Raw genomic sequence first — 15,329 nt, 5'->3', positions numbered from 1 at the left:
CTTATGGCATAAGTAACTTTTAACTTGTACTTTTAATATTTTTCCAGGGTAAAAATTTACAAGGGGATTCCTTTTTGAATGAAGATTTAAATCAGTTGGTCAAAAGACATTGCAATGAAGTCGTTACTCAGTTGCCTTTGGATTTCACCAAATGTTTGGAAACATCACTGCAATTGTAGAAGAATGAAGAGTCAGTGGACTTCCTTGTGTATATATGTGTGTGCAGATCCAAAAAAAAAATAATAAGCTATTAACTTAGGACCTTTTCTTTTTATACAAAGAAAACTTCCTAAGAATGATTAGGAAGGGGAGGAAGAATTACCTTTTGTATAGTAGTTCTGCCCCCGTTCTAAAAATGTTATTTCATTAAGGAGATTGAAAGCTGTTCCCCCACCCCAATAGTTGGAAATTTCTATTATTAACATGTTGCCTTTTTAAAACTTCATGTACCCATAGTAAGTTATAGTTAAAAAAAATCTTTGGACTGGATCTTACTGAAATCCAGTTGATGTATTAATTTTAGAACATAGAGCACAGAAAAATCAAGACCATGAGAATACTTGTTACCATTTAATATTCTTTATAACTACTCTTTAAAACTGAATAAATATTATTTTTATTACAACAGTATAATGGAAATAAGAAAGATTTTAAATTTGAGTAAATATATTATTGTGAAGATTTTTTTTTTTTTTTTTTTTGAGACAGTCTCAAACTGTCGCCCTAGGTAGAGTGCCATGGCATCATAGCTCACAGCAACCTCAAACTCTTGGGCTTAAGTGATTCTCTTTTCTCAGCCTCCCAAAGTAGCGGGGACTATAGGCGCCTGCCACAATGCCTGGCTATTTTTGTTGTTGTTGCAGTTGTCATTGTTATTTTAGCTGGCCCAGGCTGGGTTCAAACCCGCCAGCCTGTGTGTATGTGGTTGACACCCTACCCACTGCTACAGGTGCTGCCTTTGTGAAGATTTTTGAGAAAAAAAATAGCTTGAAATAGAATTTAGGTTCAGTGGCTTTTGCTGATATGGCTCAAGAAGTAACCTAACAAGGCCTTTTAAAAAAGGAATCATCAAGCTAGACCTGGTTGCTCCTGCCTATAATCCTAGCACTCTGGGAGGCCAAGGTAGGTAGCTTGCCTGAGCTTAGGAGTTCAAGACCAGCCTGAGCAAGACCCCATCTCTACTAAAAATAGAAAAGAGGATCTCTTGAGTTCAAGAGTTTGAGGTTGCTGTGAGCTGTGATGCTAGCGTACTCTACTCAGGGCACAGAGTGAGACTCTTTCCCCCCAAAAATAAAAAGAATCATCATAAGAGTTTACTATGGCTACTTTTGAAGAAAGTTTGAATGTGACTCGATTCTATTTGAAGTTCTTTGCATTTTCTCACATGCCCTGGAGGGTGATGGGGAAAGACTTGCACCAGGGTAGAAGAACCAAATCTAAGACTTTACCATTCTGTTCTGGGGAACCAGTGTGGGGCTCCCTCCACCCTTAACAGATAAAAATCCCTTTTCTTATAAAGGAGAATTTTATGTAATAGCTATTCCCAAATTCTAGGAATAACCTAAAAAAATACATGTTTTAGTAATCAGGTTATAATTATTCTCTACTGGAATAGTTGAATAAAACAACTGTTTTCTCTGCTTACTATTTTTGTGATGAGAGAATTTTTTATAAAAAATGCATAGCAATCTGATTAAATAGATCTCTTATTGCTTCAAAGCCATAGCAGCCAATTATTTTAGTCTGGAGCTTTAAGCTCTTTTTTCTCATGAAATAAATGAAAACAAAAAATTCCTTTACCATTCCAGCAGAGTGGAGGATGAGTATATCTGCCTAACTACAAATCAGTGTTTTAGCATATTCTTATATGTGATTTTTATTTATTTATTTTTTGAAGACAGAGTCTCAAGCTGTTGCCCTGGGTAGAGTGCCATGGAGTCATAGCTCACAGCAACCTCCAACTCTTGGGTTCAAGCGATCCTCTTGCCTCGGTTTTTCTATTTTTAGTAGGGACAAGGTCTCGTGTTTGTTCAGGCTGCTCTCAAACTTGTGAACTCAAGCAATCCTCCTGCCTCGGCCTCCCAGAGTGCTAGGATTAGTGGCTTCCCATCAGAGCACAAGTGACCAATACAGGTGACAATAATTTATTTTCTAAACATACAAATACATTTGTACCTTAATTTGGCAGCAGAGACTGTTTTGTTAAGGCAAAACATTAGAAATTGAGCAGGTATTTCATGCCTGTATTATGCTTTTTACTTGCTTATATAGAATCACAGTGGGACCATAAAATTATACTAGTATCTGAATATCCTATATGAATTTGAGGGTAAAGTATATTTGTACATAAGTTTATATAACCTTGTATTGATGAACTTCATTTTCAGAACTAAATGTTACAGTCATTAGTAATCACATACACACCTACCTTGAGTCTATACTAAGCTACAGCTTTAATTTCTTTTTAGCTAGACAGATACTGAGCATCCACTACATACTTAGCACAATGCTAGGTACTTAAAAGTGACATAGGGTAATGATAGGCATAAGATATAGCCTCAGTCTTCTGTGATTTTTCATAAATTATTAACACTACATTTTTTTTAAATGCAACATTATCCAATTCAGAGTCCGAGTGACTTATTTCAAAAGTTCAGAAACCTATGTCATCTGAAATCGGGAAAGTTTCAGAGGCCTGCGTGGTGGCAGGCTTGAGCATAGTTTGTTTTGAATCCAAGACATATGTAAGTACAGGTTGGGGGCGGCGCCTGTGGCTCAGTGAGTAGGGCGCCGGCCCCATATGCTGAGGGTGGTGAGTTCAAACCCAGCCCCGGCCAAACTGCAACAACAAAAAAATAGCCGGGCGTTGTGGCGGGCGCCTATAGTCCCAGCTGCTCGGGAGGCTGAGGCAAGAGAATCACATAAGCCCAAGAGCTGGAGGTTGCTGTGAGCCGTGTGACGCCACGGCACTCTACCGAGGGCAGTAAAGTGAGACTCTGTCTCTACAAAAAGAAAAGAATAGGTTGGTAATCATGGAGATTCAGTGTGTATTTCAAAGATAACTTAGCTCAGATATTCCTAGGTGAAAATCCTTAGCTATCAGCCAAGAATTGCTTTTAGAAAGTAGATGTATAGAAATGGCAGAGAGGGTGGCGCCTGTGGCTCAGTGAGGAGGACGCCAGCCCCATATAGCGAGGGTGGCGGGTTCGAACCCAGCCCCAGCCAAACGGCAACAACAAAAAAGAAATGGCACACATAGATTATTACCAATAGATCATGCAAATGTTGACCAAAGTCTGCGTTTTGTGTAAGAGGCAATCTCCCTTTTCTAACTTTTGGTGGCTCACCTTTGCTGGCCTCACTGCTGACTAAAAGGTGTCAAACTGCCACTTTGGGAGTACTTCCCCTGTAGCCTCTTATTCCGCCAATATAAATTGAAGGTAACAGGCAGTTGAATCCTACTGTCCTTTATTGGTATGGGAACATAGTTGTGGAACTTTGTGTTTCAGAGTTAATTCAGTCTTACTGGATCAGAGAGCAAATCTTGATTATTTTTCAGAATTAAATGAGGCCTGTGGGTGTCTGGGTAGAGGAAGAGAGGTCTGTATTGGAAGGGGAGATGAAAGAGGAAGGGAAAGATGGAGTTAAAAAAGGGGAAAACCAGTACATACATACATACATACATATTGTTAGTAAGCCTCCAATGTCTCCAGGGCCATTGAGCTAGGAGGCCTTTATAAAAGCATGTTTGATTAAAAACAAGCTACATGTAACTCATGTAGCTTGAGTAGGATTTTGTTGAGTCTAGACTCAATTTACCCCCAAGTGGAAAATTTGTAAATTTTTATTTAGTAAGCATGACAGGAAAAGAGGCTTTACTTCAACCGTTAGTATTGTTACTTCCTATAGATTTATCCCTAGCTATCCCTAACTCCCTTAACACTCTCAAGAATCTTGCATTATCTTATACTAATTCTTGCCAGATAGATTTTTTTTTTTTGTTTTGAGACAGAGTCTCACTATGTCACCCTCAGTAGAGTGCCATGGCGTCATAGCTCAGCAACCTCAAAGTCTTGGGCTTAAGCAGTCCTCTTGCCTCAGTCTCCAAAGTAGCTGGGACTACAGGCGCCTGCCACAAAGCCCAGCTATTTTTTCGTAGCAGTTGTCGTTGTTTAGCAGGCCTGGCCAGGTTCAAATCCACCAGCTCAGGTGTATATGGCCCGCACCCTAACCACTGAACCATGGGCTCCAAGCCACAGATAGATTTTTTGAAAGTACCACCTGCATGACAGAAGTCACTTCCTTTCTTTTTACATCTAGTGAGGCTGCTGCTGGTTTTTTTGTTTGTTTTTTTGCAGTTTTTGGCCGGAGCCGGGTTTGAACCCACCACCTCCATATATGGAGCCTGGCACTCTACTCCTTTGAGCCACAGGTGCTGCCCCTGCTGCTTTTTTTTTTTTTTTTTTTTTAAAGACTCAGTTGCTCTGTCACCCTGACTAGAGTACACCAGTGTCCTCATCGTAATTCACAGCAACCTTAAACTCCTGGGCTAAAGTGATCTTCCTGTCTCAGCTTCCTGAGTAGCTGGGACTACAGGTGTCCATCACCACAGCAGACTAGTTTTTCTAATTTTTGTAGAGATGTTGTCTCACTCTTGCTCAAGCTGGTCTTGAACTCCTGACTTCAGGTGGTTTTCCCACCTAAGCCTCCCAGAGTGCTGGGATTATAGGTATGAGCTACCAGGTCTGGCCCAGTGATACTTCTTAAAATATTCTAATACACTGAGTTTGTATATTTAAATTCTTTTCCATATTAGCTTTACTGGTAAGTGCTTGTTACCCAGATGTCTTATAGTCTAAAGAGTATGAAATGGTAGTGAGTGTGTCTAGCCCTAATGGCTATTAGGGATAATTTCTTTCATTGTATATGCTAATATAGATGTATAATTCAGATAAGCTTTAAATTAAAATTTTATATTTTCAGCAAACATTAGGTTGTGCTCATCATTTATTGCCGGGGTCCCACCTCAGGGCAGGGTCTGTTGAGACCTGTGGATTTGGCTGCCATTGACTGGGGAAAAGTAAAGTTAGAAACAATGAGAGACAAAGAGGTAAGACACACAGAATATAATTTTAAAGGTGGGAGCATAGGGGACCAGTGCCCATTTGTGGGGTTCTTATGAGTGGCCCTGAGTGTTCCACTCAGCTTTTATTGAAGGCTATTTACTCATTAGCCCAGAGGGTAGGCTGAGAAAGGGAACAAAGACTTCAGCAGTTTCTCTTAGCAAGCATCCTTATTGTTTCTATAATCATTAACTTTAAGGGTCTGAGGAGTCTTGAGAAATCCAGAACCTGAGCCTTGTGTGGGGGCAGCCTCTTGTCTGTGGTCACACACGCAGATTCCTGGGTGTGTGTGTGTGTTAATCTCAGCTAGTTCACTGTGAAGTAAAACGCCACTGGCATCAGTCCCCTCTGAAGAATTAGTGTGAAAGAGGAATTGTCCTCTCATCACCACCACAGAGGCGTCTTCCTCTGTAATAGGGATATAAGCCCTCCTATCCATATTACAGGGCTCTGGCTGTTGACTGAGCAGGGGATGGCCTAGTGAATGTTTCTTGCTTGGCCTTGCACACAGCTTCATCTGCGGCCATTATTTCAAGAGCGTTCACAGACCCGGCAAGGGTGATGCCAAGCTATATCGCCTATAGGCCAGGCTTCCAGGAAACTGCTCAGATAAGATATTTAGCAGGAGCTGGTTTAAAGGTAAACTAGCTGACTTCTCTTTGTTCCACCTTGCTCAGCTTATTTTTTTATTTTCCCTTTTTTCTAGGGGTGTTTACCCTTGCCAAGAACGAGGTCTTTGGTCCCCATTCTGCCTGCAATTTGTAATATAACAGTAGAGTGGGCCCTTTATGTTTTTAACCAATATGTCCTTCCTTAAAATCCAAAGACACAAATAGAATGAACGTACTTTTACCTCAAAACCTGATGACAGCCAAGTTGGGATGCAACATAGGCAACAGGCTGGGTTTTTTTTACTTGCTAAACAACCATTCTCACATTCAGTCTTTTTGTAAGTTTCAGATTGTTGCTGTAGCCAGATCATCTATGTTAAAGAAAGTGTCAAAGCCAAATGATAAACCTAGGGAAACCAGTCTTGCTTTTTATCTCATTAACCCTGCATAGTGTTCATTTTGGCTCTAGCTAGTTAGACAAGTATTCAGTTTTCAAGACATGGTAAGCCAACCACTTTGCCTATTAGTTTATAGAGGCTTGATAAAGTTCCAGAATACTTTTTTAAAGGGGGCCACATTGTGCATTTTTTCTAGACTAATATGATTGAAAAGGAAACCTGTAGTACTGTACAAATTATATCAAACTGACATAGCTTGAATTCTGTTGACAAGAAAATGGTATTTGTTCTAGTGTTATAAGGCTTTGACTCAGAACTTTTAATGACATGAGAGCTGTGTGGTGTATTTTTTTTTTTTTTGTAGAGACAGAGTCTCACTGTACCGCCCTCAGGTAGAGTGCCATGGCGTCACACGGCTCACAGCAACCTCTTTACTCTTGGGCTTACGCGATTCTCTTGCCTCAGCCTCCCGAGCAGCTGGGACTACAGGCGCCCGCCACAACGCCCGGCTATTTTTTAGTTGCAGTTTGGCTGGGGCTGGGTTTGAACCTGGCACCCTCGGCATATGGGGCTGGCGCCCTACTCACTGAGCCACAGGCGCCGCCCTGTGTGGTGTATTTTTAACACTTCTGTTTTTAAATTATGCAAAAGACGGGCTGTTTTATTCATTTTTATATTTCAATAAAAAAAAAACTCAGAGCAAAGGTTAGGATTCTTAGTATGTTTTATAATTCGAAGAAAAATGTCTTAAAATTTAATGAAACCAATAAATAAGTTTGGGTTTTACTTTAGAGGAATACATATTTTACTTTCAAAATCATAATTTGCTTGATACCAATAAGAAGAATCCTTTACATTTAGTTGATAGTTTTTGTACAGCAAGGGTTGGTTGGTTGGTTTGTTTGTTTGTTTTTTGCAGTTTTTGGCCAGGGCTGGGTTTGAACCCGTCACCTCTGGCATATGGGGCCGGAGCCCTACTCCTTTGAGCCACAGGCACTGCCCTGTACAGTGAGATTTTAAAAATAATTTACATTAAATGATAAGTATGACTTGGATCATTTCATTTGTGATTAGCTCTTCAGTTAATCAGAAATGAAGATGAAACTATTTTACATGAAAGTCTAACCCATTTCAGATGTTCAGAGCATACTTTTTCTTATAGAGGTTTGTCTTCAAATAGAACTACTAATGCCTCTAAACCATAGCAATATCAAGAAAGCTATGTATAATAAATAGGTAAGTACAGTGTCAGTTCAAACCTTGCAAAATAAATAAATTTACCTTAAACACCAACTCAGTCTACTTTTGCTTTTAAAAAATGGTTAGGTTAAAAAAAAAAAATGGTTAGGTTTCTTAAGACACCATAACTCAGTAGATATTAAAATTATACATCATTCTAAGTTCATTTAGTGAAAACCAAAAATGGAATAATCTGTGAATATATAAGCAACAACCTTTAAAAAAACCAAATATTTCTATATGTAAAAAGAAATTTTAAAGAAGAATATACTATGGTACACAATGTAGCAACTAAATTGAATTGCTTTTACTGAATCTTTGGGACATTCACATTTACAAGGCCCAGGTTTCTGCTTCTCAGCTGCAAAATATGTGACTAAACTAGCATTCTTGTTTTCAGACTTTTGTGCGTTCTGTTCTGAGTTCTCTTAAGTCAGATTGACAAACAATGGACCCTGGGCCAAATCCACCCTGCCACCTATGTTTGTGTGGCCCTTGAACTAAGAATAGTTTTTACATTTTTAAATGGTTGAAAAAAATCAAAAGAATATTTGTAACGTGAAAATGATGTGAAATTCCAATTTCAGCGTCCATAAAGTAAAGTTTTATTGGCACACAGCCACGTTCACTCCTGTACGTATTGTCTGTGGCTGCTTTTGCACTACAACAGCAGAGCGGACTAGTTGCAACAGGGACCATATCACCCTGTCTTTATAGGCAAAGAATGTTGACCCTTGTTCTAAATAAATTACTGCAAGTTTAGCGATGTTTTCCCAGTTTCTGACACTTGTAAAATGGCAATCTCCAGGGCTTCTGCGCTTCATTCATCGATAAATTGATTGGTAGCTACTTGGCCCTATGCCATTTTGCTTGTCCTCAGCATGGACCTCTCTTGTGAAGAAGGTTGCAGTTCTAAAATCATCAATTTCCAGTTTTAAGTCTAATGAAAATGAGTAAATTATATTTGTTTCCACCTTGTTCGCTCTTGACTTTACTTCTTGCTGAAAGATCTTCACCTGTAATGTTGAATAGGTAGGCTTATTAGTATATTAAAAATGAAGAAACAAACATTTACAGTGTAGCAAGGGTTCAACCAACTGAAACGTATAGTTCTGGGGGCTGAGCTTGAGGAAGAGACTTTTCTTTGAACTCACAATGTTAGAACATCACGTTCCTGGGAGGTAGAACATTATTAGGCTATTTCTGCCCTGGAACACCACATTCTTTGGAAAGGTTTTTTTTTTTCAATCACGTTCAAAGGGACTCTACCTCACAGATACAGACATTGAAACCTACTTGTTTGCACCCTCACATTAATCTGAAAATCACATTCAAATAAATTGTTTAAGGGGGAATCCCTTAAATTTATATGTATCTCCTACTTCATATGAATATTTACTTATTTAGAAATTGTTGGATTGTTATTGAAACTTTAGAAACAATCATTTTATGACAAATAAAATGAAATGTTATGTCACTCAGCAAGTGGCAAAATACTTAAAGTTTTTTTTTTTATGAGCATATACAGAAAGTCCCTCCCTCCCCCACTTTATTGTTTTGAGACAGAGTCTCAAAACTTTGTCACTCTCGGTAGAGTGCTGTGGCGTCACAGTTCACAGCAACCTCAAACTCCTGGGCTTAAGTGATTCTCTTGCCTCAGCTTCCCAAGTAGCTGGGACTATAGGCGCCTATCACAACAACCAGTTATTTTCTGGTTGCAGTTGTCATTGTTTAGCAGGCCCGGGCCCGGCTGGAACCCACCAACCTCAGTGTATGTGGCTTGTGCCCTACTCACTGAGCTATGGGTCCTGAGCCCCTTACCCACTTTTTTTTTTTTTTTTTTTTGCAGTTTTTGGCTGGGGCTAGGCTTGAACCTGCCACCTCTACCATATGGGGCTGGTGCCCTACTCCTTTGAGCCATAGGCGCCACCCCCCTACCCCTTTTTAACAAATACTCCTTGGAAACACCATTGTGAAGGAGGTCATAACATGGGATGTAAATCCCTACAAATCCACCAGTGGCTGCTTTCAAAGAGGAGCTTCCCCAGCTTTAGGCAATTTTGTGAAGACAGCTGAGTGATTCTAAATGCTTGATACAGGAAAATTGAATACAAAGGCAATCATCTAAATTACTATCACTCTCCCCCATTCTCTGAAAATATAAGCAATTGGGCATATTTATTATAGTATACATATTATTTCTAAGTCAACTTTCTTGTGGAGTTGTACTTAATGTAATCTTTTGGTACACAGAGGGCATTTTATGCATAGAGTAGTACGACTAATTTACCAGCCCTAGCATAATTTGATTTCACTCTGTCATTACAGAAGTAACAACATAGAGGTGTGTATAACATCACACCTATGATTTATTTGATACTAAATTCTAGATAATGAAAAATATTTTAAATTTCGATCACTGTCCTTAATGGCTTGCTTACAGATCCTCTATAATGGTGAGTCATTTTCTAAAAGGGGGAAGCACTCAACATTGGTGCTCAGTCATAAAACTCACTGGGCTTTTGGAAGAGGCGCTGATTGTCTTAGCAACACTGGGGCAGAAAAAAGTGAGTCTCAAACTTAAAAAATTGAGATACGAGATGTATCTCAAAAGAAGGGTGCCGAAGTCCTCAGAGCTTCACCGGTCCATGTACACTGATGAGTCTTTTTTTTTTTTTTTTTTTTTTGTAGAGACAGAGTCTCATTTTATGGCCCTTGGTAGAGTGCCGTGGCATCACACAGCTCACAGCAACCTCCAGCTCCTGGGCTTAAGCAATTCTCTTGCCTCAGCCTCCCGAGTAGCTGGGACTACAGGTGCCCGCCATAGCATCCGGCTATTTTTTTGTTGCAGTTTGGCCGGGGCTGGGTTTGAACCCGCCACCCTCGGCATATGGGGCTGGCGCCCTACTCACTGAGCCACAGGCGCCACCCTACACTGATGAGTCTTTGCATACAGAAATTCAACAGCCTTGAATCTCTTGGATTATACAGATATTTTGGAGGAGATGGTTTTCTGTATCTGGCCCTGCAGAATTTTCGCAATACTAGGCGGCACCACGTTGCTTTAGGAGTTGCTCCTTAAAAGTAGAAACATGGTCTCAATGTTTTGGGCTTGTTTTGGAGTTGTTATAAATCAAATTTGGCTTTGACAGAGGCTCTTGACAAGAGGTACCAGTGAATTTTTTAATTGTGAGCATCAAAATTTTGCAATTTTATGTGAAAAATTCTTGATTGTGATAAAGACAGATGGCAAAGCTCTGTAATATAAGGAGCAATGCCTTCACTTTGCTGCTGGTCTCTTGTGAATTCAAAATCTTAGAACTACAATAGGACAGGTGAAAAATGGCTTTAATGATCCCTTAGGTTCATTAAACGAAATGAAAAGAAACTTATGTTTGGTTCCCTCACTTGCCTTTATCCATGTCCCAGGTAAATAATTTGCTTCAAGCTAGAATGAAATTTACTTGGCATGTAAATACCAAGCTGTGGTCTAGCAATTGAAACCCTAAATTTACTGCATTTTCAAGGTGGATGCTGTTACGTTACTTTGTTTACTTTTTAACTATCACATCCTTGATGCCAGATTTTTATTTTTTTAATTGAGGCTAAAGGAGATGAGGTTGTTAAGGATAAATCAAACCTAAATTAGACAACATAAAACCAGAAATCCAAAGGAATAAAGGCTGGATGAAGCCCATAAAGAACGTACATGTGACTTACTAATAATTCTATGATGAAATGGGCTGTTGTGGTACTTTGGGCAAGTTGGTTGCCTTCTTGGGGCCTTTACTTAGTTGTCTACAAAATAAGGAAGTCTAAATTAGAAAGACTTAAGTTACATGTATCTTTAGAGACCTTCTCCTATTTTAAGGTATTTTTCCTACCTGCCTTGGGAGACATCCTCCACTTAGAAAAGATAAAAAATGCTGTACTAACTGTCTTCAAAAGCAGTTTGAGTTGAGCCCTATTGCAGAATGGTGCAATGACTTCACATACCTGGGCAAAGCATGCTGCCTTTAGTCACTGTTGATAATCCACTGTGTCACTGGAGGACAAGCCACCCACAGGTTTCTCCTCCTTGTTTTGAATACTTTCTGAGGCAAAAAGCAGAGAAGGTGATGTGAGTCCTCGGGGCTGTTTAGTTGACTTGGTGAGCTTCTTGAGTTCACTTGCAAAAGAAATGCCTTTTTTTTTATCTTCTCGGGATGCCTGTTGGGGGAAAAAAGAACCTTCCATTGGTAGGTATTAGGTTAAACTCAAGGTCTTCAGTCACAACACTGTCAAAAAGAGCTCTTTCCTTGTCTTTCTCTAGTAAATAGAGCTTTGGAAAGAAGGGCTGAGGGAGTCCCATCTCAGGACTGCTTAACCGCCGTTGGGGTTAGGGGCACACCTCTTTCCACACAGTAAAAACAAGCAATTTTCTCCCACCTCTATTCCTTGACTCAGGAAGTTTCTCCTAGCTTTCACTAGTTCCCAAATATGATTATGATATGATTATGAATATCAGATATTTATGAAGAGACCAAAGTAACTTAAGTTTTACCTGCACTTGCTCCTTTAGTTTAAGAATGAATTTTCCTGCACCTTTCCACTTGCTTTGGGCTTGAAACACACACTCCTGATCTAAAAGGACCCGCTGAGAGGACTTCAGGGCAGAAGACTTCTTGTTGGTAGTATCTTTCATCACCTCTTCCAAAAGCACGTAGTCACTTGGGTTGGGGTTGCTCAAGATGCTATAGGAATATTTGGCTTTGCATAAGGTCTGAAAGATAAGTTATGATCAAATGAATAAAGACACGATATCTTCAACATTGCTAAATATCACTACAGACACCTTCAAAGTACTATAGACCACCCTTCAAAGCAATTTTGGAACTCTTTTTCTGGAATGGCTATCAGAGCTGTCATATTACCCTTGATGTCCTGAATGTCATTTTCTTGATGTTCTGACAGCCTGAATGACATTTTGAATGTCATCAAAACATCTTCCTTCAATATTTCCTTTATCTTTGGGTAAAGAAAAAAGTCAGTGGAAGCCAGATCACATGAGTAGAGAGGATGTTCCAATATAGTTTTTTGTTTACTGGTTAAAGACTCCCTCACAGACAGTGCTATTTGAGGTGGTACATTTTCGTGATGCAAGAGCCATGAGTTGATGGTGTAAAAGTTCAGATTCTTTTTGTCTAACTTTTTCACACAGCCTTTTCAGCACTTTCAAATAGTAAACTTGGTTAACTGTCCAATTGGTACAAATTCATAATGAATAATCCCTCTGATATCAAAAAGGCCAGCAACATGGTTTTGACTCTTGATTTGAACTGCTGGAACTTTTTGGTTGGGAAGAATTGGCTGACTTCTATTGTGCACTTTGACACTTTGTTTCAGGGTCGTATTGGTACACCCATGTTTCATTACCAGTGAGAACATGGTCCAAAACATTGTCTTGGTTCTCCAAAAGGTCTCAGCAAACTTCAAGTCTGCTTTGCTTTTGTGCATCAGCGAGCTCCTTCGGGACCATTTTTGCACACACCTTTCTCATATCAAGATTTTCAGTTAAGATTTCCTGTTTTCCTGCCAGTGGTTACTTGGTCTGCTATGCTTCCACAGTCAGCTGATGATTCTGATGTATACAGTTCGATGAAATTTTGCAATGTTTTCATCAGTTCTGTTCATTTTTGGCCACCTCAACCTCTTCATCAGTAGTGTCTTCTCTCCCTCAGAAAAACTTTTAATCCGTTTGTACACTGTCATTTCTTCATGCCATTATCCCCATAAACTTGGACTAACCTGTGCCTGATTTCACTTCCATACTTGCCAAGTTTAATAAGAAATTTAATGTTCGTTCATTGCTCTAATTCCAGCTTTGACATTCTTGCGATGGCACACAAAAACATGGAGCAATAATAATGAACACACAGTAGGACACCACCACATGTTGACATGAACACAGCTGTGAGACACTGATCTGCCAAGATTATGAAAGCTCACTGAGCTGTTTGTACATTGCTGCCAACATAAGCACATGGTGGCAAGTTCGTGAACTTAATCTTCAGAGCTACCTATACATTCCCGCATAACCTCAGTTAGCTTGCTAATAGTCTATGATTTAGGTATCATTAGCCCCATTTTCAATGAGGATGTTAAACTTAACAGAAATTATGCAGATTCCAGAGTATACCCAGATTGTAAGTAACAGAATAAAGACTTGAGCCAAATTTTTCCACATAAGAAAGCTCATGGACACAAGTCACATAGCCAGTGAGACTCAGAATCTTGCCCCTCAGCAGCCTCTTTGTCCCACTAGGCTCTCTTTGTCATAGAGTCTTGGATGTTGAAGGAATTTTCGAAGTCGCCCGATTTCCCTTTTCATTTGGTACAAGGCATTTTTCATTTCTGAACTTAGGCATTCGTCTGATATTTGGCAAGGACCTATTATGTCTCAGATATTGTGCTTTACTTTGGGGAGACAAAGATAAGCAAAAGAAATAGAAGTATGGGCCCTTTGGAAACTAATAGTAACCAAGTTATCACATAAAAAGAATAGTAAATAGTGCTTAGTGTTTACCACGTGCTAGCATTGTACCAAATGCCTCACATATATTTACTTAATCTTTACAACAACCTTGTGAATTAAATACTATTATACTATCTCCATGTTATCCAATTTACCACATAGTAGTGTGCTGGAGCCACTTAGAACCGGCCAGGGAAATCAGATGTGGGAGGAGTATTTACACAATAGAAATAAATTCGGGCTTTCTTTTTTCTTAAAGAGAGCCCGTTTATCAGCATACCACTATAACTAAAGCATAGATCAGAGATCTTGCTCAAGACCTTAGTGAGAAGTAGAGCTGGGATTTGAACCTAGAGCAGTTTGATCTGGGGTCTGTGCTCTTAACCATTATGGCCTGTCACTTCCCAAATAGGTGTTTCATGAATGCGAAAACGATAAGGCTATGAAGGAAGTAAACATAACTCTCTGAAACCATGTAAACAGAGAAGCATGACCTAGCAGAGGGGAGAGGGTCACAAAGTGGCCTCCTGCTTGTCCTCTGTAGGATCCTTGAGAGATGGTTATTAGGCATTGGCTCAGGGATTTCTGGGACAATGAAAGGGCCACTCTGCAGAGCCACATTCTAAATCCATTATTATTAGTCTTCATAGAGACACAGTTTCATTTTGGGTGCTAAGTATCTATTGAAGGAATGAGCTAATATTTCCCAGCCTCAAGGGATATACTCTCCCTTTTGGGCCCCCTCTGTTCTAGAACTTCATTCTAAGATGCATTGTCCATGCACAGACATCTGATTTATCTCCATAACTGTTACTGAGAAAAGAACTGAGGTGAGGGCGAGGCTTTTACCTGCTGGATGACATCCTGGGCAGTGCTGACTCGGGGTGCTTTGATGACTGTTCGAGGTTGCTCTGGAGAAACATCGTGTACTTGGACAAAGAAACTCTCCTCTTCTGTGCTCAAGATCACCTCTTTGTCATCTTGAACAATGCTTTTCTCTTCTAGGTTCTGTTACAAAAGAAAAAAGTATGAGGAAGTGGTAAGATGATGCAGAATAAAGGAAAAAAATCTAGCAAATTTTATATGCAGTTACTATTTCCTCAACTATTCCAAAGGATAGATCTGTCTTTTGATAGGAAGGAAGTTCTGTACTTCTGCTGATGTTGACAGACCCATAGGTCTGAGCCAGAACATGCCAATTTATCTGTTCCTAGTAGCTATGGATTTTGAGAGTCCAAATGAACTCTAGATAAATTTGTAGAAAGACAATATACCATTTTTCCAATTACCAAAAACCAAATGAGAACACAGTAAATTGCATTTAAAAGGAATCCTATCCATTGACACAGATCTTGAGCATTTAAGAAATGCTGGGTATCAGAAATGTAAAATGTGAAATTGACACTCAGACACGATAACAAAACCCACAGTGAAAAGGCTGAAA

The 15,329-nt window shown here is 39.6% G+C and overlaps 2 protein-coding genes across 7 annotated transcripts in view; one reads left to right on the top strand and one right to left on the bottom strand.

Annotated features, from left to right (window-relative positions):
* The window catches only part of NOC3L (NOC3 like DNA replication regulator), a 35,595-nt gene extending 29,019 nt beyond the window's left edge, over nucleotides 1-6,576 (top strand). The window contains exon 21 of the mRNA XM_053583639.1: nucleotides 48-6,576. Coding sequence (XP_053439614.1) covers nucleotides 48-179 — 132 coding nt within the window. The 3' untranslated portion in view covers nucleotides 180-6,576. The remainder of the gene's footprint in view (nucleotides 1-47) is intronic.
* A 174-nt stretch (nucleotides 6,577-6,750) lies between these two features.
* The window catches only part of PLCE1 (phospholipase C epsilon 1), a 310,555-nt gene continuing 301,976 nt past the window's right edge, over nucleotides 6,751-15,329 (bottom strand). For 5 of the 6 annotated variants that reach the window (XM_053583635.1, XM_053583634.1, XM_053583633.1 and 2 more), the window contains 4 exons: nucleotides 14,735-14,893; nucleotides 11,915-12,133; nucleotides 11,368-11,580; nucleotides 6,751-8,387 (listed from right to left, as the gene is read on the bottom strand). In XM_053583635.1, the coding sequence (XP_053439610.1) occupies nucleotides 11,392-11,580; nucleotides 11,915-12,133; nucleotides 14,735-14,893 (567 nt within the window). In that variant the 3' untranslated portion in view covers nucleotides 6,751-8,387; nucleotides 11,368-11,391. The remainder of the gene's footprint in view (nucleotides 8,388-11,367; nucleotides 11,581-11,914; nucleotides 12,134-14,734; nucleotides 14,894-15,329) is intronic. The other variant, XM_053583637.1, reaches the window with a different exon arrangement.

This window comes from Nycticebus coucang, chromosome 3 (genome assembly GCF_027406575.1).
Source record: "Nycticebus coucang isolate mNycCou1 chromosome 3, mNycCou1.pri, whole genome shotgun sequence".
Classification (NCBI taxonomy): Eukaryota; Metazoa; Chordata; class Mammalia; order Primates; family Lorisidae; genus Nycticebus; species Nycticebus coucang.
This window is presented reverse-complemented; position numbering and strand designations above follow the sequence as displayed.